This window comes from Miniopterus schreibersii (assembly GCF_964146895.1).
Source record: "Miniopterus schreibersii genome assembly, chromosome: 18".
Classification (NCBI taxonomy): Eukaryota; Metazoa; Chordata; class Mammalia; order Chiroptera; family Miniopteridae; genus Miniopterus; species Miniopterus schreibersii.
In genome coordinates, this window is record NC_138121.1 from 14,361,504 (window position 1) to 14,388,984 (window position 27,481).

General features: G+C 54.7%; 2 protein-coding genes across 11 annotated transcripts; both read right to left on the reverse strand.

Moving 5' to 3' along the window:
* Positions 1–2,200: 2,200 nt before the first annotated feature.
* TPPP3 (tubulin polymerization promoting protein family member 3) lies at positions 2,201–7,423 on the reverse strand. 7 transcript variants are annotated; one of them, XM_081119219.1, is made up of 6 exons: positions 7,355–7,423; positions 5,801–6,442; positions 3,443–3,513; positions 3,126–3,319; positions 2,856–3,009; positions 2,201–2,741 (listed from the first exon to the last, which is right to left on the reverse strand). In XM_081119219.1, the coding sequence occupies exons 4-6, from the start codon at positions 3,311–3,313 to the stop codon at positions 2,553–2,555; spliced, it is 531 nt and encodes a 176-aa protein (XP_080975345.1). In that variant the 5' UTR covers positions 3,314–3,319; positions 3,443–3,513; positions 5,801–6,442; positions 7,355–7,423; the 3' UTR covers positions 2,201–2,552. The 7 variants fall into 7 exon arrangements, with proteins under 7 accessions (XP_080975345.1, XP_080975346.1, XP_080975344.1 ...); XM_081119220.1 differs by lacking the exon at positions 7,355–7,423 and having other exon boundaries at positions 5,454–6,442; XM_081119218.1 differs by lacking the exon at positions 7,355–7,423 and having other exon boundaries at positions 5,811–5,992.
* ZDHHC1 (zDHHC palmitoyltransferase 1) lies at positions 6,822–27,061 on the reverse strand. Of its 4 annotated transcripts, none has more exons than XM_081119208.1 (12): positions 26,766–26,968; positions 20,296–20,343; positions 18,751–18,993; positions 13,817–13,992; positions 12,095–12,196; positions 11,583–11,707; positions 11,324–11,482; positions 10,727–10,839; positions 7,876–7,958; positions 7,566–7,659; positions 7,408–7,423; positions 6,834–7,298 (listed from the first exon to the last, which is right to left on the reverse strand). In XM_081119208.1, exons 2-12 carry the CDS (start codon positions 20,302–20,304, stop codon positions 7,015–7,017), a joined length of 1,404 nt encoding a protein of 467 aa, XP_080975334.1. In that variant the 5' UTR covers positions 20,305–20,343; positions 26,766–26,968; the 3' UTR covers positions 6,834–7,014. The 4 variants fall into 4 exon arrangements, with proteins under 4 accessions (XP_080975335.1, XP_080975336.1, XP_080975334.1 ...); XM_081119207.1 differs by having other exon boundaries at positions 18,751–19,027; positions 26,766–26,855; XM_081119209.1 differs by lacking the exon at positions 7,408–7,423 and having other exon boundaries at positions 6,822–7,298; positions 7,559–7,659; positions 26,766–27,061.
* Positions 27,062–27,481: the final 420 nt, after the last annotated feature.

A 27,481-nucleotide genomic window follows, 5' to 3' on the forward strand; every position in this document is an offset into this window, starting at 1 on the left:
AGCCTGACCTAGAGGGAGTCACCTTCCACCTTATTTTCTGAAAGTGGCTGGTCCTGCCCCTGGCCAGGCGCCTCTCTAGGGTTGACGGCCACTGCTGGGCAAGTCGACTGTGTTTCTGACTTTCCTTGTGAGGCCCTTGGTCCACAGGGTAGAGGTAGGGATTAAATGTGTCGAAGGAAGGGCCAAAGAATTGCTGGGGCTATGTGAACTCAATATGGAGAGGGGAAGTCTCCTGAAGCAACTAGAAAATAAGTGGAGAGGAATTCCTTCCTCAAGGCCTGGCATTATTGGAAGAAAGGAAACAGGGCTGAGTCCTCCGGGAAGTTCTGTGCCCCAAAGGAGAGGCAGAGCCACTCTGACAGATTTGGCCTTCCCACCAGCTATATGTAGAAGGTTTGAATGGCTCCATCGCACGGATCCTAATCATTCTTTGCCCACCTGGCTTTGCTAGCATGGCTACCCAAAGCTTTCCACCATGAGGGGGCTATGGAGTATGGAGAAGTGACAATTAAAGGTCTGAAGTGCAGTTTGCTTGGTCGCTGCCTTGTACCAGATTCTGCCAGTAGACCCATTGGTCTTTGAGAGTCTTCCTGGCTCTAGGCAGGCCTTGATTTCCCTCAGGCTCCACGACCACTATTCCAGAAGAGGGGACTTTACACCTACAAGGTGTTTTAGGACTCAGCCAGTTCTCTCTCTGGATTCCTCTCAGCCACCCTGCCAGGCACAGGAGGGGCTGAGCTGCTGCTTCCCTACTCTTTGGATGGTACTCTCGCTTGTAGCTTAATCACTTAATAGCCTGGACCAATTTCCAATCCAGTTAAATTCTTTTCACTATGAGGATATTTTAGCAAGTGAAAGCAGGAAGGATTTGTGTTTCACTCCCATTATGCTCATTTAAGTAAGCTTACAATTCAAACAAATTCCCCAAGGCTAGAGGAATCATTTATCTGTGGGAGAGGCAGAGCTCTCTGAAACTCTTCCCTGGGCAGTGCAAGGCCACGTGGTCAGCGGGAATCCGGAGGAGCCCGCAGCTGTCAGCTGTTAGGCAAGGCTCTGCCGTGGCCAGGCGTTGATGCTCCACCCTCTAATTCCCACCTTCCCTCCCCAGGATCCCTCTCCTGAGCCACACTAGTCCTCCACATCCCCACTCCCAAGAGAACTTGGGTTCAGGGAAGGGACTCTGGGGCCACCTGGGGCAGGAACATCCCAGAACAGTCTGTGGGGTGAGGGAATAAGCAGTTGCACTACTTTGTCATGTTAACAGGGCCTTGAAGCCTTTTTCTAGCACCCCTGGGAGCTACCCTCTACTGAGAAGGCACTCAGTCCCATCCAGCCTGTTTGTCAGCAGGAAGAGGAGAATTGGGCTGGTTATAGCTCTGGCCTAACACTCAGAGAGGAGAAAAGGTTAATCCAGAAACTCCAGGAGTCCTCAGGACCAGAGAGGCCCCCACCTTCCTCCCAACCTGAGACAGGTTCAACAGGGACTCAGCAAGGAAGAGGCCCCTTCACTGTTGGATGCCCTGCTCCCCTGCCAAAGGCTGGTGTTGGGTGGCAGGTTCTGTCACTGGCCATCCAGTCCCATTTTTGGAAATCATGTTGGGGCTTGCTGTGTTACAAAGAGCCTGGCCTGGGAGTCAGGTGGCATGGTTCTGGCCCCTGTTCTGCAGAAGTCCCTTCACTCTCTGGTCCTCAGTTTCCTCAGCTGTAAAGTTAGGGAGTTAAGCTGTAAAGTTAAGGTTCTTCCTGCATTTCCTGATATTCTGAGCCAGAGCCCAAAACGACTCGCCTTGGTAGCCCCCTGGAGGGGGGCCTGACAGCAGGCTGACAACCGAGGCCTGGCACTGGGCCCCCTGCCAACACTTGGCCCAGGCCAAATCTGCTGTCTCATCCCTCCTCCTGCTGTGAAAGCAGAAGCTGAGACCAAGGCCCTAACTGCAGGAAGCAAGCTGTGATTCTGCAGTTAGGGCCTGTGATCCTGTTAGGACTCTGGGTCAGGGCTAGGGGAAAAGGCGTTGGATTTCCCTAAGGAGCATCCTCGGGGCAGTCTGGCTCTGTGCTGATGGAAGAGATGTGTTAATCTTTTTCTGGGCAGGGCCGCCAGTGGAAGGATCAGCAATACAAGAGGAAGGGGCGTGATGACACTGAGGGATCAGCGGGGTGTGAATGTCATCCCCATCATCACACACCTGACCAGGCCATATTGATACAAAAGGTGTCTTTATTGAGGTCTGGGTAAGAGTTAGGCACTTGGCCAGAGCAGCAGCTTAAATATGAGGCAAGCAGTCAGGGGTTAGCCATGCCCGGGGCTAGGTTGGGGTGGTGAGGCTATAGGCACAGACTCTCCCCAGAGGGACAGAAATGGAGGAAAGGGAAAGGGGACACAGAGCAGTCTGGGTTAGAGGCCTGGTGGGCTGGCCCCATGGGGCTGGCAGGAAGCTCTGGATGGTAGGTCCAGCAGGGGGGGGAACTGGGCTCTTTTGCTCCATGTGCCCCTTAGGCTCAGGCCTGAGCCTCTGGCCGGAGCAGCCATGCTTGGGGGGCCTTCCCAGGCTTCACTTCTTCACCTTGGCATCATAGGTGCCTGCATTCTTGTAGGAACTCACATAGCCACTGTCATCCAGGATGTCCTGCCGCCCAGCAATGCCCTTGCCCTTGCCGCTCTCATCGAAGCGCTCCTTGTGGGAGCCCGTGTACTTGCTGGTGTCGGTCAGCCGTTCCACAGCACCCCCTGTTTTTGCTTTCTGTTTGGAAAGAGTTCCCCCGGAACACCTGGTTAGGGAGCCCAGCCCTTCCCTCCCCCAGCTGAGATTCCCCACCCCTCCTCAGTGTCTCCCTAAGACCAGCAGGGCACTTACAGTGACTCCTACATTGGCTGGTTCCTTGCCTGCTACCAACTGGCAGATGGCATCAAAGGCCTCCTCCTTGCTCTTGCCCTTGAATCTCTTGGTTGCCAGCTCTTCCAGGGCCTTCTTGAACTCCTCATAGTTGATGACCCGAGCAGACTTCCCCCTGCCAGGTATGTGGGCACCATGAGATTTCCCCTTCTCAATGTCCCTCCCTGCTGCCAGCCCCCCAGTTCCCCACCTTCTGGGAACATTGGAAGCAGGGATTGCCTGGGAGCTCACTTGACTTTGGAGAAGACGATGTCGACGTCGGTCCCTGTTACAGTCTTTCCATCAGTCACCTTGCAGTCCTTGCATAGCTTGGCCCAGTTCTTGCCATTCATCTCTTGCCCACTGGCCTTGGGGTCACCATGGATGGCAAACTTGCGGAAGCTCTCCTCCAGCCCAGCCACATCTGTGCTCGCTGCCATGCCACCCTATAGGGGCCCATCTTGGTCACTTCCAAGCCAAGCTATTCCTCCCCTCCCCAAAGCACAGAGCATCACTGCCACTACCTCAAAACCTGCAAGGTCTGAGTTGGGGGCGCTTAGGCTACATACCCTCAAGAGCTGGAGCAGGAGCTGCCAGCGGAGAGGGGCCAGCACTCAGTGTCTCCCTGGAGCCCTGAGCCCTGAGGAAGATCCCCAAGAGGAAAGGTCCTGTTGTTAATGCCAGCCCTGGCTTGGAGTGGAGTTCAGGAGATGAAATCATGATGCTACACCAGGCTGGGAACAGAGTGGCACTGTCGAGAAAGACTGTGAGGGCAGCAGCTGGGACCATGGCTTTGTCTGGCCCTGGCACAAGGCCTGCTTGGGTGGAAGTGAGGGTGGCAGAGCAAGCCTCCCTCCCTGGGAGCTCCATGCCAAGCTGGGTCAGGGCCAGGCTAGGCTGCTAGTTGGGCAGGTATTTAGTCAGGACAGTGTCTTTGTCAGGGTCATGAGGACCCAGCAAGACCCAGCCCAGGTGGGGAAGGGAGCCAGAGCACAGGCAGGGGTGCATGCCCTAGGCAGGGGTGCATGCCCTAGGCAGGGGTGCAGCTGGCCCAGCCGGGACCTTGTTACTATTTGCTGTTAAACAAAAACATGAAGGGAAAGGGAGCCTGGGGCTGGCCTGGCCACAGTTTGTGAAGCCTAGAGACGGTTGCTAAGGGAGGGTGGTGCTACTTGGAGAATGTTGCTAAGGGCAGGATGGTGTCAGAGTGGCTCAGGGAGAAGCTCCCCATGCTGCTGGGCTGGGCTGGGCTGGGCTGGGGAACAGGGGCCCACGGGTGGGGCACACCAGCACTCCCAGGGCCTAGGGCACAGCCATGGCTTCCTGGCCCCTTGCCACCCATTGGGGTTGTAACTTCCCAATCTATGGAGTTTAGGAGGAGCAGGAGATTGGGGGGCTAGCCTAGGGTAGGGGTTGTAGAGTTATGAGCCCCTAGAGGCATTTTGGCAACTGGGACTGTGGCCTTGGCCCTGTGATCCTCACACCTACACCCTGCACTGAGCATACTTCCTCTACATCTTCAGCCCTCCCTCGTGGCTCCTTGGACACACCCTGAGCACTGCCACACCAGCCCACACTCTCACAGCTGTAGTTCTCAGCCCTGGCCCTCCACACCTTCTGCCTTATTTCCCCTAACTACACCCTTCACCTGGTACTCAGACCTCCCTCACCACACCCACAGCCCTGCTCTGAGGTGCCCCCCTCAGACCACACCCACAGCCCTGAGACTGAGGGCTTGGACCATTCTCTCAGCATCCACCCTTGATATATATACTAAGCACTGTGCTGAAGACTTCCCCGATTATACCCTCAGCCCTGCATTGGAGGGTCCCCCCATACCCCTACAGCCCCCCTGCAGTCCTCTGACCACACCCACTGCTGCACAGTGTAACCTAACACAGCCCTGTACTGATTCCTCCCTGACCACACCCTCAGCCCTGCACTGCAGCCGCCTCCATCTACCACACCCATAGCCCTTCCAAGACCCCTAACCAAAGCCTTATAACTCACCCTCTCACACACCTTCAGCTCTAATCACACCCATATACCACCACCACCACCCCTTGTTGCACACCCACAGTCTTCTAGCCACAGTCTCGGCCCTGCACTGAAGCCCACCCCCCATGTCCACACCACAGATTTGCATTTCTAGACTCCCAGGTACTATGTTGGAACACCCCCCAACCCCCCGTGTTGAGACCCCCTGTCCCAAGCACACCCACCTCCACTACAGCCTCCTGACCACAGTCATGTCTTCAGAAAACATCCTATAACTCCGCCTTTTATACTGGAGCCTCCAGTGACCACGGCCTGGGCCTCTGCCTGGCTACCCCCTCTTCCACTGCCACTGCCCATCCCTAAGTTGCAGTTTGTGGGACTGGGAGCACCCACAGCTGCTACATTGCAGCAACTCTGTCCACAGATCCATTCCACACGGCAGTAGCCTCCCCTCTCCACACTGCACCCTCCCACCAGAGACCCAATGCTTGGTTCATGAAAGGTAAAGTCTAGGGGAGCTTTTCTGCCACAGAATGTTTGTCCTAGGGGACTGGCAGGATCCTGCATCCAGTCAGTGCTTACTCCTTTCTGTGGGAAGATGGATTCTTGGTCATTTCGGGGCTTATCACATAAAGCCAGGTCACAGGCTGTATGTAGTCCCAGGGGGTCTGCAGGCCATGGATGGAGCAGCCACGCCTGTGAACTGGGGCCACCAGCTTGCTCCCGCAGGGACAGCTGGAGTCATCAATCAGCCCAGCAAGGAGGTGGGGGTGGGGGTGGAACGATTGGGCCCAGGGCAGGGCTGCTCAGCTGGCGTCCTCAGCTCAGTACCCTCCAGGGTTGGGACCCCTTCCAGGCCGCTCCCACCCCCACCCCCTTCCGTATCCTGCAGGATACTGATTAGGGTGGTCGGCACCCGGGTCTCCTACCGACTTCTACCTCGTGGCTGCTCCTGCAGTGCGCGTTCGATGGACAGAAGGACACAAGAATGGACCCACCGACGCGGGAGACTGGGCGGCTCCGCAGCTCTGCTCCCTGCCGGCTCCGGGGCGGGACTGCAGCCCGGGCGGCTCTGCTGTATTATCCCCTGTTTCTCGGTCTCCATAGAGACGGTGAGTCCCACCCCCAGGGCTGTCTCGGCGAGAGAGTGACCAAGGTCAGGCTGGCTCCACCCACTGGACCCCGCCCCATCGGCGCTCCGAGATACGCAGGGGCGGAGTTGCAGCGACAGCCTCCTCCGTTTGCTCCCGGGCATCTCGGCGGCCTTTGCGGCCCGGGTGGCAGCCCTCTGCAGTTCTCGACGTCCTCGGGTGGCTCCCTAATGGGAAAGCAGCCCCCCATTCTGGGCTCCAGCCAAAGTTCAAAGCAGGCCGCTGCCTCCATGACAGATCCAACTTCCCAGTGCCGCAACCGAAGGGCGGATGGGGGGAAAACAGGGAGGGAGAAAGGAGGGGCAGAGGAAGGAGGGAGGTCCCTTCCCTCAGTGACAGTGGGCAGTGGAGTCTACAGCTGGCTCAAGACCACGGTTCGCCAATTAACGTGTGGCATCCCCAGGTCATAACTCAGGATCACTGGGGAGAGAGAACAATGGGCGAATCAAGAGTGCCCAGCCCCAGCACCCTGGTACACCAAAGGCCATCGGGTCGCCAGGAAAAAGCTTCTGGACCTCCCGGGTCTCTGCTCCCGCTGCTGCCTCTAGAGGGCAAAGCCTTCTTCCCCTCATGTCTCCAAGTAAAAACTCCAAGGAAAATAACCCTCCAAGCAGCCTTCTAGGATCTTTCCTAACCAGGAGCCCTGTGCCTGAGCGCCTCGGGTCCTCGTTTACCTCCATATGACAATCTGGGTGGCCACCCACTATAAGGAGGCCCACCCCATCCTCTGCCCCTAGGCCGACGGGCGGTGGGCCAACTCCAGGAGGGCCTGTGGCCCTTGCTATTAAGAAAGTATGCTGTAAGTCCGCAAAAGCATAAAAAAGTTTATTGGAGCATCACGGCCGGTGGGGCGGGTATTGCTGAGTCGTGGGGGAGGGGGGCCGATCCCGCCGGCCGTAGGGGCTCCTAAAGTGCACTCGGTCCGCGAGGGTGGGGTGTTGCATAGAGTCGGGCCAGCCGCTCCTCCTCAGCCCTCCTGCCTCTCGGCCCAGCTAAGCCAGGCCGGCGTCTGGGCCGCCCTGCGCCCTGGGCACGCCACTGCTCGGGCTCACGAAAACGGCAGGCACGCGCGCCTGCAGCTCCGGCCCCGGCTCTCGGCCCTTGTCTCCGGGAGCGGCCAGAGCGGCGCTGCCCAGGCGCGTCTGAGCCACCGGGATCTCGTCCATGGACTCAGCTAACGCCGAGGGGTAGGCGCCTGCGGGGCCAGCGGCGTGCACCGGGCTAGCGCCCGCTGAATCCGACGACGAGCTGGGACGGTGGCCCGGGGCCCAGGGCCCTGCGGGGGTGGAGGGAAACGTAAGACTGGGGTCTGCGACTCGCTAGGGCCCCTACCTTTCCTTCCCTCGGAGTTCCCGGAGCAGGATCCAGTCAGGAAGGGCCCTCACCCGGCTTCCTCTTTTTCTGCAGAGACAGCGGGGAGCCTGAGTGCCCCTTCCCCAGGTCTCTCATTGCCAAAGAGGCAGAGGAGCGAGGCAGGGTAGAGGATTCTTTCCCATCCCCTCCACCACCAGCGGGGCAGGGGGCCCAGCACAATACCCCCTACCTGGGGTCGGATCCTGGGGGGCAGAGCCAGAGTCTCTGGGGAGGAGGGCAGTGGAGGCTCCACTTGGCCTCTGGTGTCAGGGAACCTGGAGAGACTGAGGGGGAAGAGGGAGGGTAAGCTCTGGATGCGGATGATCCCACAAATCCCACCCAGTTGGAGACCCTCATATAAGCCTCCCTTCCTAGCAGACAATAGATGGGCATTGATCTGCCCTAGCCTCGGGCTTGGTCTACTCCCATTCTCCCACCTTAGATGGCGCTGCCATGCCAATGGGAGATGCCCAGCTGGCACATGTCCGGATCACACTCACTTGGCACTCACTGCTGAGGGCCTGGACTGGCCACGGGGCTCTGGGCGTACATGGCTGAAGGTCCTCATGTAGAACTCCATCTCCTGGGGAAGGCAGGGGTCAGGGAGGCTGGACAGCCAGGTGTGGACCTGGGGCCTTCTAGGTCCTGAGCCCACCTAGTCCTGGACACCCCCCCACACACCTCTGTGGAGGTTCTGGGTGCGGAGGTCTGCAGTTCTCCAGGCTTCCTAGCTATCCTGGAAAACCTCTTTGCAGGATAAGGCTTAAAACACCCATTTCTGGGTCTTGCCCCAATCCCATGGACCTCCTCACTTCATCTAGTCAAAACCTGCTTCCTCCAGGAAGCCCCCCAGTCTCATGAGTCCAATGCATCCATTCTAGAGCTGCTCTGGACAAGGTGGGTGGTGGGCAAGAGGTGCTCAGATCTATCCTCTCCTGCTCCTAGTCCCTCCCCAGACTCCAGTCTCTGATTTTTTTTCCCCAGCTGAGGCACTAGATAGCCAGCTGTTCACAGGCCAAGTGGGCAGCCAAGGTTGTGTGCATGGCTCCATGGTTTTGGTGGAGCTGAATCTTCAAAGTACCAACCCTAATCTCGTCTGCTGGGGAATGCTCCGTTTTCCCCACCCCTAATCTGAAAGGGAAGGAAATGGGTGGCTGAAAAAAACAGCATCACCACCCCATCCAGGACCAGGCTTATGGGTGAATTGTGTCTTGTTTAGTAGCTGATCCTACCAGCAACTCTGGGAGTTGCAGCTCAGCCCCTGAAAGTGAAGGGGACTGAGGTCAGGATGTCGCAGGAGTGGCCTAGGCCTGCACCCCAGCACGCAGGACGTGCTCCAGCTATGCCTATGAGGGCTGCAGGTGAGGAAACAAAAGCCAGGGGAAGAGCCAGCCCAGGAAGGCCTTGTGCCAAGGATGTGGGGCGAGGCCAGGACGAGGAGCCCCGCCCCACGGGGGGGTGGCGGGGGGGAGGGCACCAGGACAGCTGTCGCCTGCTCCACAGCTGTTTCCATGGAGACCCAGGCGTCCTGACTAATGCAGAGACGACAATGTAACAGCAAACGCGGTCTCTAAAACAAGCCTATGTTTGGGGGCAACGGCTCCAGAGTGGGGCCCCTCCCGCATTCCTGCTCAGGGTGGGGGTGGGTAGGCTGCCTGGGGCACTGACAGATTAGGGGACAGAGCCTAGCTGGCCGGCCATAGGCTGGCTGCACAAATACAGAGACTGGCACCTTGGCAAGCCCCATGCCCAACCTCTTCCCAGGCTGGCCCTCTGGGGAGGAGTGTCGGGGTGCCAGCCTAAGCAGAAGAGCCCTGGGAAAGAGGAAGGGGTCTGAGGCCAGTCACAAGGACTGGGACCTCAAGGCAATCCTCCCTCCACATCTTTCGGCTTCCCTATTGTGGACCTAGCACCCCTCCAGGGCAAGCAGAGAAGAGCAAAGCCTACCCTGGTGTCCCTGGGCTCCAGAAGGGTTGGGCAGAGGAAGCTGGCAGCAGTAGAGGATGGTCCCAGAAGCCTGAGGGGCCAGGATGGGACAGGAGCTAGGCCCTAGCCAGCTGGGAAAATCTGAAGGTGTCACCAGGGTGCCCCCCTCCCCTCACCACAGCTGTCCCTAGGGTCCTCCTGAAGGGATCGTCAACATTTGCACATTCCTGAATGGCACTGTGGCACCACTCAGTCTCTGCTCTCTCTTCTGCACACCCTCCTCCCACTGGGGAGGCCTCCCTCAGGTCATTTGCAGATGATATTAAGTGTCCTTGTTGCTGGCACATCTGGCTCCAAAGCCTAGGCAGCAGTGACTACAGGGCAAGGGCCCAGAGCCCTGGACCCTGACATCCCAGGGCCAGCCCTGCCTCAGTGGGCACTGCTGTGCAGCTTGAGCCTCAGACTCCTCTATGCAGTGGGAGTGGGGATAATACCCACTCCTCAGAATGGCTGCCACTGTGCTTACATGGCATCAGTGCCCAGCACCAGGGCAGGTACACAGTAGTGTGGCAGGGAGTTCTCTACTAACAGCCAGCACTCCCCCAGACCTGGCAGCCTGGCCCACCCCTGGCAATGAGAACAGGAGAGGCGGGGTCTCAAGCCCTTTCCCAACCCGCCCACCAGCCTGTGTTTGTGTCCAGTTGCCATGAGGACTTGGGATCCAGGGCTCGGCCTTCCCAGCAAGGGCCTGCCTGGGCCCCCTGCCTTCCCAGTCCCTGGGGGTTCTGAGGATCCCCCCTCCCCCCAGCTGCTGACCTCAGGAAGCCATGGGGCGTGGGAATGGGGATAGGCTGGTCAGCAGCTGGGCTGGCCAGGCCCTAGCCTGGCCTAGAGGGTTCTTGCTTCAGAGTGTAGAGACCTTAACTCTTCTCAGACCCAGCTTCTGTTTAACCTTTCTTGGCCTTAGTATGCTCATCTGCAACATGGATATGGCAACATTACCTGCCTCATGGGCCGTTTTAAGGATTAAATAGAGTAATGGGTATAAAAGCTCAGGGTCATAGTCAACTGATGACCACCTCAGTCACTGGTCCGTCCCTCTCTCTTCCCCCACAGTCCCAATATGCCCACTTCTAGGCTCCTACATTCCAGACCTCCCTCAGCACATGCTTGGAGCCTGGACCGATGCATACATAGGATCAGGGTAATGCAGGGCTCCTTCATGCCAAGTCCACACTTGAGGAAGCAGGCATGTGCTCAGTACAGCCTTGGCTTCACCCTGCTGCCCAGCACTCTACCCCAGCTGCTGTTCCAAACCTGCTTCCTTTTGCCCTTTCTCATCATTGGCTGCTATCTGCACAGTCTACCACCCCTTCACACCCAGCCCATCTCCCACCCCGTAAACCCTCTGGGCCACTTCTGTACCTGAATGGGCCGAATCTTGGGGGGACATGACTCGAGCTGCCTGTGGGCTCCCTTTGCCTCCTGTGGCGGACGATGCTTCACAATGTACTCATAGGTGGTGAGCTTGTGCCACACTGAGGGGGAGAGGGGAGGGCTCAGTGCAGTAGAAAGGGCACCCTGGAGTTCAGAAAGTGAGGGAGGGTATACCCAGTCCCAGGCTGTCCCCATATACACTAGGCCGTGAAGTGAGACCAGGCCACCACAGAAAGCCGGCAGGGCCCGGCCAGGTGTGGCTCAGTGGTTGAGCATCGACCTAGGATTCAGGAGATCGGGGTTCGATTCCTGGTCAGGGCACATGCCCAGGTTGCGGGCTCAGTCCCCAGTTGGGGACATGCAGGAGGCGGCCGATCGGTGACTCTCTCATCATTGATGTTTCTATCTCTCTCTCCCTCTCCTTTCCTCTCTCTGAAATCAATAAAGATATATTTAAAAAAAAAAAAAAGCCAGCAGGAAGGGGCATGGCTTCAGGGCTCTATAGCCCCATTGGTACCTCCCTGCAGCCTAGGAACCCCCATCCCCTGCAAGGCAAGTGTAGAGGTAAGGGAAGGGGGCACTTACTGAGATAAATGTGGAAGCAGAGCAGGTGGCCGAGCAGGGCTGTGGAGAGCAGGCCCAGAAGGATGAGTAGGGCAGCCAGGGCCAGGATAGCATGAGCCTGGGTCTCCACAGGGGCAGCAGGCAGGAACACGAACCACACCTCTGTGTGATTCTTCAGGACTGCAAGGCACAGACAGACTGTGCTTAGCTGGGGCTGTGATCAGTGACCAGAACAGGCCCAGGGTTGAAGGATGGGAGCAGGCCTGGAGTCCAGACTGACCTTCAAAGTGGTGGTTGGTACGCAGCCGCATGGGATTGACAAAGAACTCCACGAAGACATAAGTGGCCACCAGCACAAGGAGCAGGACACCGAGTAAAGCAGATGCCACACTGTGTAGAAAGAGCCTGGGCCCAGCCGTGGGCAGCTGTCAGCACCCAGGTGCTCCAGCTGGGTAAGGGCCCAGAGCTCAGAAGGACCCATGGCTGGGATGGGGAGCAAGGCCTCCCATCCTACAGCCCCAACTTCTCATGAAGTCAAAGGCGTAGGGCAAAGGTGAAGATGGGCGGCCACCCCTTCAGATCCCACTTTTTTCTGGTCCAGCAGAGGGAAGACCCCAAACCTACCCTCAGCAGTCCCGGGAGACAGCCATCAGGCGCACACACGATGCACACCAGCACCCAGCTCCCAGTAGCCCCATCCCCTCCCCATCCCACTGCAGTCTCAATGTCCCAACTCACACATTCAGACCCTCTCATCCCCAGGCACCCGGCGCAGCCCGGGCCCGCTCTCACCGGTAGTTCCTTTCTCCCACACAGTTGTTGAGCCACTTGCAGTGGTGGTCGAAGCCGCACACACACTTGTTGCAGGCACTGCAGTGCTTGGAGCGAGCGCTCCTGCGGGAGGGGAGGGGGCACAGCACCGTTGGCCCGCTGGTCCTCCACTCGCCTCAGGGCCTGGCTGGAGCAGCGGGAGTCCGAGGGGCCGGAGCGTCTGGCCGGCAGCCGGTCACCCACCCGGCGCCTCCACGGGACCGCGGAGCTCGGCGCCGGGGAGCGCGGGCGCCCTCTGGCGGCACTGCGGGGCGGGGCACCCGGAGGAGGCAGCGTTTCTGAAAAGCTGGGGACCCAAGGCGCAGGAGGAGGGGTGGGGGTATTACATTGTTCTACTCAAGGACTGTGCACGGATTGACGGTGGTGTGAAACAGAAATGGGGCTTCCTTTCCAAACAAAGACCCCTGCTCTAAACCAGAAGACAAAGCAGGTGAGGGGCCAGGGAGCAGAAGATAGCAAGGCTGCCAGGCCCAGGACCTGCACTGCTCTTCCCGACATCTCCATTTTTTGAATGCCTGTTTCTCTGCCAGTCTGTGGGAATTATACTGACATTCTTCCAGAAAACCTCAGCTTGTCTGAGGGAACCAAATGAAGAGGAGCAAGATAACATCTGGGTGAACTCGGGGCAGTTCACCGCAGATGAGGTGAGGCCACATTAGGAATGTGAGTCTCCCAGCCCGGGAAAGGGACTGCGGAAGCCCAAAGGAGTGCGGGAGAGTGGGGAGCCCTCCCCAAGAACTAGACAGAGCCCTGGAATGGGCAGCAACTGCCAGGGTACCCACTGAGGAACAACATATTGACAGGTGCCTAGTGAAGGAAAGGATGGTCTGATGCCAAAGTCCTCAGCACCTTAATGCCATGGACTCTATCTCAGTCCTGTGTGCAGACCCCTTTCCAACAGACTGCCTGAGTCTTCAGATTAGAAGTGTGGAGCTGGCCTTGGACCACACCTCCATGTCCAATCCTCCACCTGAGGCTGGGAGACTGGGAAGCTCTAGGAGGGTGCGGAGGGGTCTAGGGAGGTGGTCTGGACCAGCCAAGGGGGTGTGGGCTCCGCACATTCTAACTCATCTCCCAACTAGCAGTCTGATCTGGAGCAAGTCACTTGGCCTCTCTGGGCCCCCAAGTCCTCATGGGCAAATAAGAATAACAGTACCCGCTCGGGGACTAGACAGGCTGGTGGTGAATCTGGCTCTGCTACCCAACAGTCATATGACCTCAGCAAGCCTCTCAGCCTTTCTGAGCTTTGGGCTCTTCCTCCTCTGTGGAGAAAGATGCTGCCCACCCTGCAGGGTGGTTGTTCATAAGCACTTGACACACAGTAAGCACTCAAGTGTTAACTCCCCTCCCTGTCCTAGCTGGGAATGCTTGTGAGATAGGAGTGGGAGGTGAGTGGTAGAGTTAGCCATTAGAAATGTTTGTGGGTTTGTGGTGGTGCCAAATGTTTCCTACTTTTACTGTTGGAAATGCTATTCCTCATCTTCTGTTTCCAATTACCTTCTCCTCACCTCCTCCTTCACCCAATTCTCTGTCACTCCATCAAGATTCTTGACTGTGCAAGACACATGTGTTATCAGGATGACTGTAAAGCCCTAGGCATGCCCCTCTCTGCCTTGAGCTCCCACTGACAGTTCTCCAGGTTCACTCATCGCCCACACACACCCGCAGGCCACATGCACTCACACATCCACGTCGCACAAATTGCAGTGCAGGTCTTCAATGACATGTGCATGTTGGCTGCGGTTGAAGATGGGCAAAGGCCCTGAATAGCTCTTGTCCCGCACGTTGGCATCTGCTGGATCGATGGAGACTGCAGTCAGGTGCACCACGAGGTGGCCAGCAAAGATGGCACCCATGAACTGGCCCAGCAGGTTAAAGGCTCACTCCACATTCTGCCAGCTGAGAGCCCCACCCCTGATTCTTGTGGCCAGAGAACTGTTCCCACCTCCATGCGACTTCCTGTACAGACTCTTAGCCTGTGCCAGGTCCCAAGAACTTCCTTGTCAGACCTCCAGTGTACCCAGCCCCAGATGGAAGAGGGGAGCAGCCATCTGGTAACAGAGCTCACAAGCCAGCACTGCCTGCTGCGGCCGAGGGGCCCAAAAACAGGGCTGTGGCCTCACTGTTCCAAGCCTGACACAGGCCCTGGTTGGTCTGACCTCCAATTCTGATCTGGTTTCAGATTCTAAATGGTGAAGTGAGTTTGAAAGACACCATCCTCTAAGGTAGAGGGACCCAAAATATAAGTTCTAAGCTAGTTCGTCTTGCTTTCACAGGAAGTCTTCTCTGAGAGGGGAAAAAGCAACCCTCCCTCAGTAGCTGAGCCAGATGGAGAATCACTTGCAGATGGGGCCTCATACACCCGCCACCTTTCTGACCTGGAGTCCCGGTACTTGGAACTCTGAGGCTGAGCATCTAAGATGTCCTGACCAGAGACAACATATCTAATTCCTGAAGCTGAAACAGCTCTTCCAGGTGATTGGACCAAATGAGTATGCTGACAACTTGCTGCAAAGCCTAAATGTGTAAAAATTCACTAAAAGATCCCATGCAGGCAGCTATCTACCCTCCATTCATCCACCCTCTTGCTGGCCAGGCAGACATCATCCCTCCATCGTTTATCTTCCATCCATCAGCTATCCAACCTCCTTTCCTCCCTTCCTCCTTCTCCCAGCAGCCAAATTTCCCTACACGCCTGCCTGAGCCAGGCTCCGCCCTAACGTGCTGTACCATAGTTGAAAGAGACAATCCCATGACCCTCTATGGCCTTGGCTGTCCGTCAGGCCTTTGCCTCTTGCCTGGGTTATTCCATAGTCTCCCGATTCTGTGCCTCCTCTCTGGGTCCCCTTGAGTCTGCCCTTTGCTTGGTCTCAAAGTGAGCTTAAAGCCTCATTTGCTTATACTCCCACACTGGCTTTCAGTGGACCCTCAAGCTAGAGTTTCCTCTTCAGCTCAGTGCTGGGGCCCCTTATGCTCTGGTTCCTCTCAAACCTCTCTGGTGTCACCAACCACTACTCCTCACCATTCCAGCCTCTCTTCAGACACGCTGAATGTGGGCAGACATTTCGTTTCCTGCCTGCCCCAACTCTTCTCCCACCCCCACACCCTGGTTCATTCATTCAGCTGTTATCTGAGGTCTTTCTCTGTGCCAGGCACTGAGGAGTATGGCGGGAGCAAGACAGACGTGGCCCCTAGCCCCAAGGAGCCTACGGTCTGGTGGGAAACAGAAATGTTAATCAGATAAAGAGTGATTACAATGAAAAAAGTTCATGGGACTATGTGAGTTTGTGTGACCTCAACTGGCCTGCAGGATCCAGAAAGCTCTCCTGAGAAAGTACCACCTCAGCTGAGGCTTGAAGAGGAACAGGTAACAGGGGCCCAGCAGGTAATGTAAGAAGGAAAGGGGGCCTGGCTGGTTACTACGAGCAAGCCGAGTCCCAACCAGAGGGCTGGCTCCAGCTCAGCTCATGGCTGCCCTGCAAGAACGAGGGCAAAAAAAACAAAACAGGAATGAGGGCTCATGTCACCAAATTCAGGCTTTTCAAAAGGAACCAGAAATCTGGATTTTTATGTGCGGTCTCTCATTTTTTTTAAATGTTGACAAGGAAATAAATTATTTTTTAATACCCACCTGCTGATGGAACACTTAAGATTTTGTATGCTAATTACCCCTCAATTGAAAAAAAAAAAAAAGCTGGCCCTAGCTGGTTTGGATCCGTGGTTAGAGCATCAGCCAGCAGACTGAAGGGCTGTGGGTTCGATTCCCGTCAAGGGCAAAACCTCCGTTGCAGGCTCCTTCCTCTGCCCCAGTTGGTCGGGGCACGTGTGGGAGGCAACCTATCGATGTCTCTCTTACACTGATGTTTCTCTCTTTGTCTCTCTCCCTCCTTTCCACTTGCTCTAAAGATTCCTCCGGTGAGGATTTAAAAATAAAAAATAGCCTGGCTGGCATGGCTCAGCGGCTGAGCATGGACCTAGGATCCAGGAGATCGCGGTTTGATTCCCGGTCAGGGAACATGCCCAGGTTGCAGGCTTTATCCCCAGCAGGGGGCGTGCAGGAGGCAGCCGATCAATGACTCTCATCATTGATGTTTCTAGCTCTCTCTCCTTCTCCCTTCCTCTCTCTGAAATCAATAAAAACATACTTTAAGAAAATAAAAATGAAAACCTATAGACCAAACTCGTTCATGGGCTGTCAGTTCCTGACTTCTGACTAAGCTGGGTGTTAGGGTGGAGAGAGAGGCCAGGGGCTTCCAGGTAGAGACCAGTGACACAACAGAGAACAACAAATAATAATATAACAAGAGGCTGGGGAGACGTGCAGCAGGCAGAGCACAGGGAGCCCTGAGCATCTTGAACCTCACTCCTTAAGGCAGGAGGGCGCCATTAGAGGGTATTTAGCTGGGGAACAACTTTATCATATTTGTTTTTTGAAAGGGCACTATGGCTGCAGGAACACAGATGAGCTGGCAGGAGTGAGAGCGTGTGTGGGGAGACCGTCTGACAATGAAATTGTCCTCTAGATAACAGACTCGGATGGCAGCGGGGGGAAAGAGGGTGATTTGATAGATATTTAGGAGATAAAATCAACAGGACTTGATGACTGACAGGACACAGGGTGATGAAGAAAAAGGGCGGAGACTAGTGCAACTGGACAGGTAGGTTAGGTACTGGTAAAGGAGGGAGCAGTGAGCAGCAGGTGGGCGTCTGGGCCTGTGGTGACGTTGGTCTCATGGCCCATCTCCTGCATCCACGGTATGCTGGATGAGTCCCTACCCCATACTTAGCACGGGGTCATCTCCAGTCTACAGGGCTTTCCTTCAGCTGGAGGCTGGGTACCCCGGGGCTGGCCCCTGTCTTGCTAATCGTTGCAACCCTAGGTCCCAGCTAGATCCAGGCCCAAAGTGGGTATTTGGGACACATTATTATCCTACCTCATCCCTCAGGGTCCTGAGGGAGCCTGCAGAAGGAAGGTGGCTTCGATGGAAGGAAGGAGAACAATCCAGACCTGGAAATAGGGTGCCAGACCTGGTGGCTCTGTGAGCCTCCACATTGCCCAAAGCAATAAGTGTGGAGAGGACAGAACTCTCACACCATGCCAGTGCCTCAGAGTTGGGGTGTCTGAGCAGCTCTGTTGGCCTCACTAAGTACGAGCTGTGTGAGCTCAGGAAGTCACTTATCCTTTCTGAGTCCCAATTTCTTAGTAAAGTGGGAGGAATACCTTCAAATTATTATGAGGATCAGGTAAGATAATCCATGTACAGGGGTTGGCACAGGGCCTGGGACATATATGTGCTTAATAAGTGACAGTTACTCTTGTTTACTGATATTTGTTCTGACTGCACTCACTCCAAACCACATGGCAGAAACCCAGGTAAGCCTGAGTGAGGGATGTGCCCATTCCAGATCAGGAGAGGAATTACCAAGAAGCCTTCTAGTTAATAGCCCTAAGGCCTGTTGGTCACCTCTGGGAAAGGCCAGTTTCCCACTTACAGAGTTGACTAGGCCTGGGGGCCTAGTGAACCAGGAAGCCCCCCAATGATACTGCCAGTGTCTGAGGGTGGCAACTTCTCTAGAGTCCTTCTCCACACACTTGGCCTTGTCACTCACCAGCCCAAGGCTCTCATTTCCCAAGAGCATGCTCACACTTATGGCTCACGCATTCTGGTGCTCAGACACACATCTCTGCATACTCCCTGTCCCCACCCTGGAAAGCAGGCAGGACTCTTCCTGTCAGACAGAGGGGGAGGCTGAGACCTGGAGAGCTGGCAGCAGTTGCTCAGCCTTATGTAGCCCTAAAGGGGCTGAGCTGGGACCAAGCTCTGCTGTTGACTCTCTGTCTGAGGCATCAAGTTCATCCCTGCTAACCTCCTTTAGCTCACCTTAACCCTCCTCCCTGGGAAACCTAAGGAATCATTTCCATGAAACACATTCCAGGCACACTCGCATGGCTCCCTCTGGACAGAAGCACATGGCCACCTGCTGCACTCCAATCTCTCAGCCTTGCAGCCACGTTCTCTGTTCCTGGGGGTTGTGGCCAGAGCTGGGGCAGTCACACCACTAGGCTCATGCAAGTTCATGTTTCTCACTGTTCCCAGGGGCCTCCAAGGCATCTTTAGCCCTCCTCTTGTCAATTCAACCTCACCCTAAAAGGGCATGATTTACAAAATCAATGAGCTCCTAAGCAGTCCTGAGAACAGCATAATAATCTGTCCAAAATAAAACCACACTTTAAATGTATCAGGAAACTTACAATGTAAAAAGAATTCTACCATGACTCTCTGTGGAAACTGAAAAATTCTTTCATAAATGGAATAATTACTCTCTAATTTATCCCTTATTGAGCTCTGGACACAATTAGCTTAAAGAGAGCTTTCAAGCGGTGTGCTGGTTGATGAGGTTCCCTTCTGTATGGGGCTTTAAATGCTCCAAGGTACTTTAGGTCTGTTGCCTCACTGCATCAGGCAGAGGGGTCAGATGGAGGTTGGAGGCCAGGGAAGAGACGGGGTCTGCCTGTGCTCTCTGAGGCTCTGGAGCCCAGCTTCAGGCCTCTGCCACGTCTTCCATCTACTGCCCCCACAATTCCATGCACCAGCCCTACATTTTCCCAAGGATACAGCATAGCCAGCGGGCACCCATTGGTGAGGCAGGAGGGGAACAAGGATTCCAAAGCCGATCACAGCGAAGAAGAGGTAGAGCAGCCAGGCCACAATCTGGAGCGGGTGAGGGGGCCAGCTCCACCCATTCCGGCGGGACCGCTGGCCCTGCAGCTCTGGGGAGGGTCTGCTGGCCTGTGCCGGCGCTGTCCACACACTCTTCTCAGGGGCTGTCTTGTTGGAGGGCTTGTTGCAGATGTTCATCTCCAGAGGGGGAGAGAGTAGAGAAAGCATGAGCCTGAGGAGGCCCGGGCTGGAGCCCAGAGCCCATGGGTGCAGCCAGCTTTCAGCAGGGGGGAAGCAGGCTGGAGTGTGAAGCCACCTCCCAGCTACTCTGCAGGGGAACCCGTGCCCTAGCATGATGAGGTCGGGCAGTGGGGGAGGGCAGAAGTGGAGTGCTGGTCTCACAGCCCCAGAGCTGCAAGACTGGCCCTGGCCAGTACAAGGTAGGAGGGTCCAGGGTTTATTCAGGACACAGTGTGGCTGCCTGTTACTCAAAATGTTCTGTCTCCACAGCCATCAAAGTTAAAACCAATAAGACATGCTCTCATCTGGGAACAATATCAGGCTGGGGCCAGACCGATGAGAACACATGCTGATTCTGTTACGATTAGTCACCTCTGTCCTATGGCCCAAATGAAAGTGTCAGAGAGGGGCCCCTTACTGTTTGTTAAGGGAAACAGGGAGCGGAGTTGTCCAGAAGGGGTATCTGGCCTCTGCTCCTAGACAAGCATGTAATTCCCTTAGGACTGGGGGGATCTTGAGCAGTCTCCCCTGGGCCTCAGAAGGGCTCTCTGAAGCTTCTTGGCTGGGGAGGAGTCAGCACGTGAGAGAGAGGAGAGGATTCCTCCCTGGTTCCCTCCAGCAGAAGAAATGACCATGTTTCTCTAACTAAAATCTGGGCCTGGTGCACTGAGAACAGAAAGGTGGGCTGACCTGAGGGAGTTCAGGGAAGGCCAGGACTTGGCCAGAGCCTGCCACCAGAGGGCAGCACGCCCCCACCCTGCCATCCTTAGGCCCAAGAGCTGGCTTAGTGGCCAAAGTTACATGCAGGGCAGACAGTGGGCCTGTCATTACAGGAAGAAGAGCCCCACTCTAGCATCTTCCAGGCCTGAGGTAGAAATAGAGCCTGGACAGGCAGCACCATACTTGGGGAGACAGGCCAACTTGGAGTTCTTGGTGGGAAGGCCTAGCCTAGCTGGAGACAAAACCCTGGCAGCTGGACTCTCAGGAGTCCATGCCGGTGGGCCTTCCTCATTCTCAGCCCAACAAAATGTTACTTGACCTTTAGAGCCCACTGAAAGCATCTCCTCAGCCAGGGGTACCCCAAGTGGAGTCGGGGGCCTCATGCTCAGTCTTTACTGGGCAAGTCGCTGCCATTTGGAACACTCTGTCATCCCCATATCCATCTGCCCTGTCACTCCAGCTTCTCCTAAGGGCAGTAAATGTGCTGTGATTCATTCACCTCTGTTCCCCACACCCCCTGCCCCAATACCCAGAACATACCTTGAACATAGAAGGTATTCAGTAAAATGTTTGCGGACTTGAGAACATCTGAAATAAAAGGAAATGTGGGCACGATAAATGGTGTGGAACCCTGGTCCACCCAAAGCCATCTGGCTCGCTCTGCCCCACCTTCAGTTAGCACAGCCACCACACGCCCACAGCTCCCTGTTCCGCACAGACACTGTGGGCCCCTACAGTGGCCCCAGCGCCCTCTGCCCACTGGCCACTACCCTGACTGCTGAGCATTCACTCTTAGCCACTCTGCCCTTCATCCTGCCCGAGGCTGAGCCTCCTGAAAGCCAAGCCTGGCATATCTGAAGCGACTTCTGAGTAGCCTCATCTCAAAGCTAAATGAAGTGATCTTGGTTTTCTTTCAGGGACTCAATTGGAATCCTTTGGTCATTTGCTTTGTCTTCAATAAGCAGCAGCAAAACATGAGAAAACAGCCCCAGCTTTGGAGGAAACAGATGCAGGTTCAAGTCCTGGCTCTGAGTGGGCTGAGTTTCATCTGAAAAACACAGTCAGGGTTGCCTACCTAGTGTTGTGGATAGTTCAGTGGCATTGCGGGTAAAGCCTGACACATAACTGCTCCCTAAATGGTAGATGTCATAATTGCCCTTAAAATAGTCCTCTGGGTAGGTTGTTCTCATCTCTCCAGACTGAAGCTACTGCATCTGATATTCTCTATGAAGCTTATGTCCAAAGTAGTGGGGCTGGCTGAAGTTGCTTTCTTATGCCAGTGGTCCCTCGGAACACAGTGTCATAGAGTTGGGCCACTGAATCGCCATTCTAACCTTCTCACCTTCATTCTAAGGTGACAAAGGTGACTGAAAAGCTGGCATCACACCCTAGTCAGTGGTTAGAGCACCTGCCCATGCACCAAAGGGTCTTGGGTTTGATTCCTGGTCAAGGGCATGTACTTGGGTTGCAGGCTCAATCCCCAGCCCCAGTTAAGGCTCATGCAGGAGGCAACCAATAGATGTGTCTCTCTCACATCAATGTTTCTCTCTCTCCCTCCCTCCCTCCCTCCCTTCCACTTTCAAAAAACAAACAAACAATGGAAAAAATATCCTCAGGTGAGGATTAAAAACAAAACAAAAAGCTGGCATCACTTTATTTTGGATGTCCCCGAGGTAGCAAATGTTTGTCCTTGATTTTTTGAAATAGTCAAAGGTCACCAGGTCAAGCCCTGTGAATATAGTTCAGCTGGGTGGTTCTGCTCAGGGTAGGGGGCAGATTGCTTCTCCAGTGACATCATTACCAGGGCAATGACTTTGAAGGGAACCCATGAATTGGGATCCCTAAGTCCTGGCTTTCCATTTGCCATCCTCACACCTTAACAGTCCTACACCTTGAGGGACCTTCTAAAGAAAGCAGCAGAAGCACATGGCTTACATGTCCCTGCTGCTGCAGTGGGCTAGCAGTAGCCACAGGCACCCCTAGCCCTGGTGCAGCCCAGATACCTGAGATAGGAGTCACCATCTGAGGCCAGAAGCCTATACAAAAGCATTTGGGGTGGATCTGACTCCAAACCAGGGTATCCTTGGCCCAGAGAGTACCACTGATGAGACCATGAATGAGGGGGCAGTGCTGTTAGGTCTTGGTCCCTTGCAGCAGTGGCAGCACTCTAGAGTAGATTCCTGAGCTGGCCGTGAGAACTGCCATTTGCCGCAAGGCATCAGCTCTTAACTGATGACATTTTCCCTTGCAGAGTTGACCACAAATTCCTTTGGCCTAAAAGATTTTGATTAAAAAGATTGGGAGGGCCCTGGATGGGTGACTCAGTTAGTTGGAGTGTCATCCCATACACAGAAAGGTTGCAGGTTCGATTCCCAGTCAGGGCACATACCTAGGTTGCGAGTCCAATCCCCGGTTGGGGCTCCTATGGGAGGCAACCAATCGATGTTTCTCACATTGATATTTTTCTCTCTCTCTCTATCTCCCTTCCTCCCTCTCTAAAAAAAAAAAAAAAATCAAACATATCCTCAGTTTTAAAAAGACTGGGAGGTCAGAGAGAATCCAAGATGGGCCTCAAGCATTGATGGGGCCAAGCACTGTCACCATACCTAGGGACTTCGCTGGCCATTCCTCCCATCTCAGCACTTCTCTAGGAAACCAGATAGAAAGATCCATGGCTCTGCTCTGATGTAAACACAGATGAGACCAGGCTCCTGTCCTCAGGGCCTTGCTTTCTGGGGGTCCAGACAGACATCAGGGCAATGGGTGAATGAGTATTTTGGCAGCCTTGCAAGGGCCATCCATTCAGTGTGACAGAACATAGGGTGGATGGGTGGGGGCAGGAGTGGAGCAGGCAGGGTACACAGAGAGAGAGTAAGTGAGAGGAGTTGCAGGGTTAGGTCACAGGGGGCGAGGTGAGGAAGCTTGGGTTGGAAGAGCCACAGGGAGTCACAGGAAGTTTAAAGCAGGAGAGTGACAGAAAGGTGGTAAGAGTTTTGGAAAACTTTCTAGTCACAATGGGGAAGTGAGCATGAGCAAGAGGGAAAAGGGTTTGGGGGGCAGTGACACCACAGCAGCCTAGTCTCCCTGTGCTTTGGGAGGAGATGGTTGGGAGGTGGAGGTCAAGCCCACAAGCTCCCCCTGCCCACCGAATGCCCCAGATGCTGCTTTGGTGGGCTGAGAGATATGTAGGCCTTTATAAAAGATTCTGCATGTACCTTCTGCTGCCACAGAGCAAACCACAGAGTAAAGCTGGCAGAGGCAGAGGGAAGACAAGAGGGAAGAGGCCCCATGGAATGTCAGAGGCAAAGGCAGCTGCCACCTTGGTAAGCTAGGGATCCACCTGGCTTCTAAGATGAGCCAGGCCCCTCTCTTGTCCCATCAAGGTGAAGCCCATTTCCAGGATGACAATAATCTGTTCATGTTACATTCACTTGCTAAAAGCCTAAAATAGCATTTTCCAAATAGGGTTAGGCTGCCTCAATTTATTTAAATGAGGGAAATCTTAACATTTCAAGTTCTCATTATAAGAACTGTAGAACATGCAACTGTAGAAGAGTTGCATGACTGATCCACGTCCCTCTTGCCCACCTCTGCTCCTACAAAAAAAAAATTTAGAAATGTGATTCTGAGATTCATACATGCATGGCATTGTCCAAAGAATCAAACTGAGGGGGAAAGTACCAGCCCAGGAGAGGGCATTCCTGGATTCCTGCAAGATGGTTGAGGATTTCAGGAAAGAAGCAAAAGGCTTGGAGGGCCCAGAGACCTGAGCCACCAACAGGGAAAAGTGGGTTGGAGCAAGGGACAAGGGTTAGGCCCAGAGACAGCCTGGTTCTGGTTCCTGCACTGCTGCTCACAGATTGAGAAAACAGGGTAGGGGGTGCAGATTTCATAAAGCCACCTCTCTGAATCTTTCCTTCCCTCACTTTTCAAAAAAATTAGCTGGAAGGCAATTTGGCAACATCTGCCAAACTTCAGAACACATATACCCTTAGGCCTACATTTCATTTCTAGGTATTTATCTTATATATATTCTCACAGAGTACACAAAGATACACGCAGTCTTGTTTGTGATAATAGAGGACAAAAGCAATATAAACAAACTGTGGCACATCCACACAATGGAATGCTATTCAACATCAAAAACAAGGAAGGGAGGAAATGACAGGTAAGTGGAAAAGCAAGATGTGCGATGGCCATAGAGAGTGCTACCATGTGAGCAAAACAATAGGCACTGGACAGACATCTGTGTTCCCATATGCACAAGTTCTCTCTGGAAAGAAATATAAGAAAGCAAACATAGGGGCAGGGGCAGCCTTTGGGAAGGAGGTCTAGTGGCTGGGTCTGAGACAGAGATTTGCTTTTACTGTATACTCCTTGGTACTGTTGGAATTTTTTTACTTTTATTTTTTACCATGTAAATGCACTGCTTTTGAAAAAACAATTGTCAAATAATAAATAATTGTGCGGTGTCACCTCTTGCCCTCTGGGCCCCACTAGGCTGCCATGTGGACCAAACATGCTCATGTGATCAGGATCCCTGTACCACACCAGGCAAACAAGGAGCTCCTGCCTGACAACAGTGCAATAAAAGTGCTTGGTTTTAGTTCAATGTTTTCTCAGTATCAAGAGCAGTTCTGACTCATTCAGCTGCAAAGCTCTGAGGAAGAGCCAAAGAGCTCCCTACTTGCTGTTGGGGGTCTTGTCCAAGCCAGAATCAGACAACCCAACAGCAGAACAGAGAAGTTGCTGGGCAGGACCTTGTTCCAGTCCTTGGCCAAGGGCCAGCTCAGCTCCTCATGACTCCTGAACCCAAACGAAGGCACACGCCACAGGAAGGTTTTGCTCCCAACCATCTTTTATTTTGGCTAGAGGACTTATGGTTGCCACGGGAGTGATTTTCTATGGATAGTTCCAAATAAGTTATCTGTTTTTCCTCCCAGGATCTGCTTTGAAAATAATTTTCACCAAGATTAACAGATGCCCAATTTAACCACCTAAAGGGGTGCATGGTGAGCACTGTATTACAGCATAAAAAGTCTTTAAAAATAACTTTTAGGGGCAAGTTCTTTGTTTATTAAAATTCCCCACAGGTACCAGAGAAGTCTCTGGCCTTAAAATTCTGGGAAGTGCCTATAGTTTGACTAAGAGATGCACATCCCAACAACTCCCAGAAAATAAACTGGAACTTTAAGCCATTTTCATAGACCTCTCCAGTCCTTGGTCTCCGATGAGGCTGGGCTCCTCACATAAACAACACGCAGAGGTCTGATACTAGGACAACAAAAGCTTGAAAACTGCCTTGCTGGGCGTGGCTCAGCGGTTGAGCATCGACCTAGGATCCAGGAGATCAGGGTTTGATTCCTGGCCAGGGCACATGCCCAGGTTTCGGGCTCGATCCCCAGTCAGGGGCGTGCAGGAGGCAGCCGATCAATGACTCTCTCATCATTGATGTTTCTCTCTCCCTCTCTCTCTCTCTCCTTTCCTCCCTCTGAAATCAATAAAGATAAAAAAAAAAAAAAAGAATTCTTAAAAAGCTTGAAAACTCAGTCATTCCTGAGTTGATGTGGTCTGCAAACATTTTCTGTGTCATTCTCCTCCTGAAGCAACTGCTGCAAACTGGGATTCAAATTAAGCCAAGGAAAGGGGACAAGAAGGAGGGACTAACATGAAGCAGAAACAAGGCCAGTGAGGGGAGGCAAGGGTTGTTGATTTTAACCAGGAATCAATTCACATGATTGTAGGAGCAAGCCTCGAGGAACACCCACCAAGAAATGGTCATTAAGAACAAAGTTGTGACAGAACAAAGTAAGAAAAACAAAAGAAAAACTGGCTAATTAAGCACCAGTGTTGCCTTTATTCCATCTCATGAAGATTATCTGTTTATAAAAACCCGTCTCCCACAGTGAACCACCAGTTCCACAAAAGCAGGGACCACCCTTCACTCATTTCTAAACTTAGCTCTCCTTCAATAAGGGAACTTAACCCACTCCTTAGCATCTCTGCTGCCATCACCCTAATCCAAGCCTCCATCACTGATCCCCTGCAGTGTTTTAATTACAATAACCACCACTACCATTTAGAGGGCACTGCTTCTGTGCCAAGCACTGCTTTAGTGCTTTGATGAAATACGCTTATTAAGCTCTCACAACTCTCTTGAGTTAGGCCCCATCATTTCAAACTGTTCTCATAGACCTCTCCAGTCATTGGTCTCAGAGGCAGCTGGCCCCTCACTTTCTCTCTTATAAACGGCATGCAGAACAGCATCCCCCTTCCACAGATGAGGGCACTGAGGCTCAAGCAGACTACGTTCATCTAAGAGGCCCGGTTGGGCTGGCGGAGCTAGGATGGCCCTCAGTGGACTTCCTGGTGTGCCCTGTTACCACCACGCTGCCCGCTGCCCGCAGCAACCAGGGTGAGGCCTCCTTTTCAAAACTGGAAACTGCATCAAAACGCTTCAACCGTTCCCTCCTCCTCCTCCTAGAAAAAAGTTGAAACTCCCACCGCATCCTTCAAGGTTCCCTCGCCCATGCTGTTCCTTAATTGTAACTTGGCTGACTGCAGACCTTTGCATGTGCTTTTCCCGCTTCCAAAGCACCCCTCCCCTGCTCACAATGCTGGCTCCTTTTCAACCTTCAGGTCTCAGCTTCAGAGTCACCTTCGACAGCGACCCTCCCTGGCCACCTCCCTCCGCCTCATCTCTAGAGTTCTCCGCCCCCCCCCCCCCCCAAATCACTTCAGTCCCGGATCTGGCGCCTGCACACCCCCCCCCCCCAACACTCGGTGGAGTCTGGAGACCGGCCCTCGGTGGTCCGCCCCTGGCACACAGTAGGCTCTCAGTGCGGATCTGTGAACCTGGTCAGTGACAGAAGGAAGTCCCGCGCTCCGACGGATCCCTGGGCCGCGGGCTCCTGGCTGAGGCGAGCGCGGAACCCGGCTGGGGGGCGGCAGCCGCAACCCGGCGGCTCAGGCCGGGCTTCGAGGTGAGAACCGCGGCGGGAGCCCCTCACCTGCGCGTCGTGGCGGCCGAGCCAGGTCGGCCCTGCCAAGGTCACCCAGCGGTTCAGCCCTCGCGCCTGGCGGTGCCCCCTCCCCGGGGCGGCCGCGCTTCACACCCTCGCGGCCGGGACGGACCCCGGGGCCGGGCGGCGGCGCACCCCGGAGCGGAGCCCCATCCCGGGCTGCGCGGCGGAGACTAGGCCGGCGAGTCCTCGGGCTCGGGCTCCAGCGGGCTGGCTCTGCAGCCGGGCCGGGCCGAGGCGGGCTGGGCCTGGGCCGCCGCCGGGCCCGTTCCCCTGGCAACGGCGCGGGCTACGGCGCCCCACAGCGGCCAAACCGCGCTGCGTCACTTCGCGCCCGCTCCCCGGCTGCGCTTTGACTCGCCAAGGACCCCTTGGCGCCTCGACCGGCCCATTCCCCTTTCCTTTACAGCCTTTCTCCCAGAAAACTCATCCCCCCGCCACCTCAGTCCACAACTTGTCTTCTCGAAATCCTAACTTGTTCCAAAAGCGCCCCCTTCCAGCTTCTGCCGAGACCACCATGCTCAGGGAGATTCCTGCACATTTTAATGCGAGTATGTGCAGGGCACCGGACATAACATGGGGAACCCGCATGAGGCCCCTGCTCTTCGTGGAGATTGCAGGCTAAGGGGAAGAAAGAGCTAGACAAATGAGTATGCAGATGCCCATAATATAAAGTGTGAAGCATAAGAAGCTTAAATTAGGTT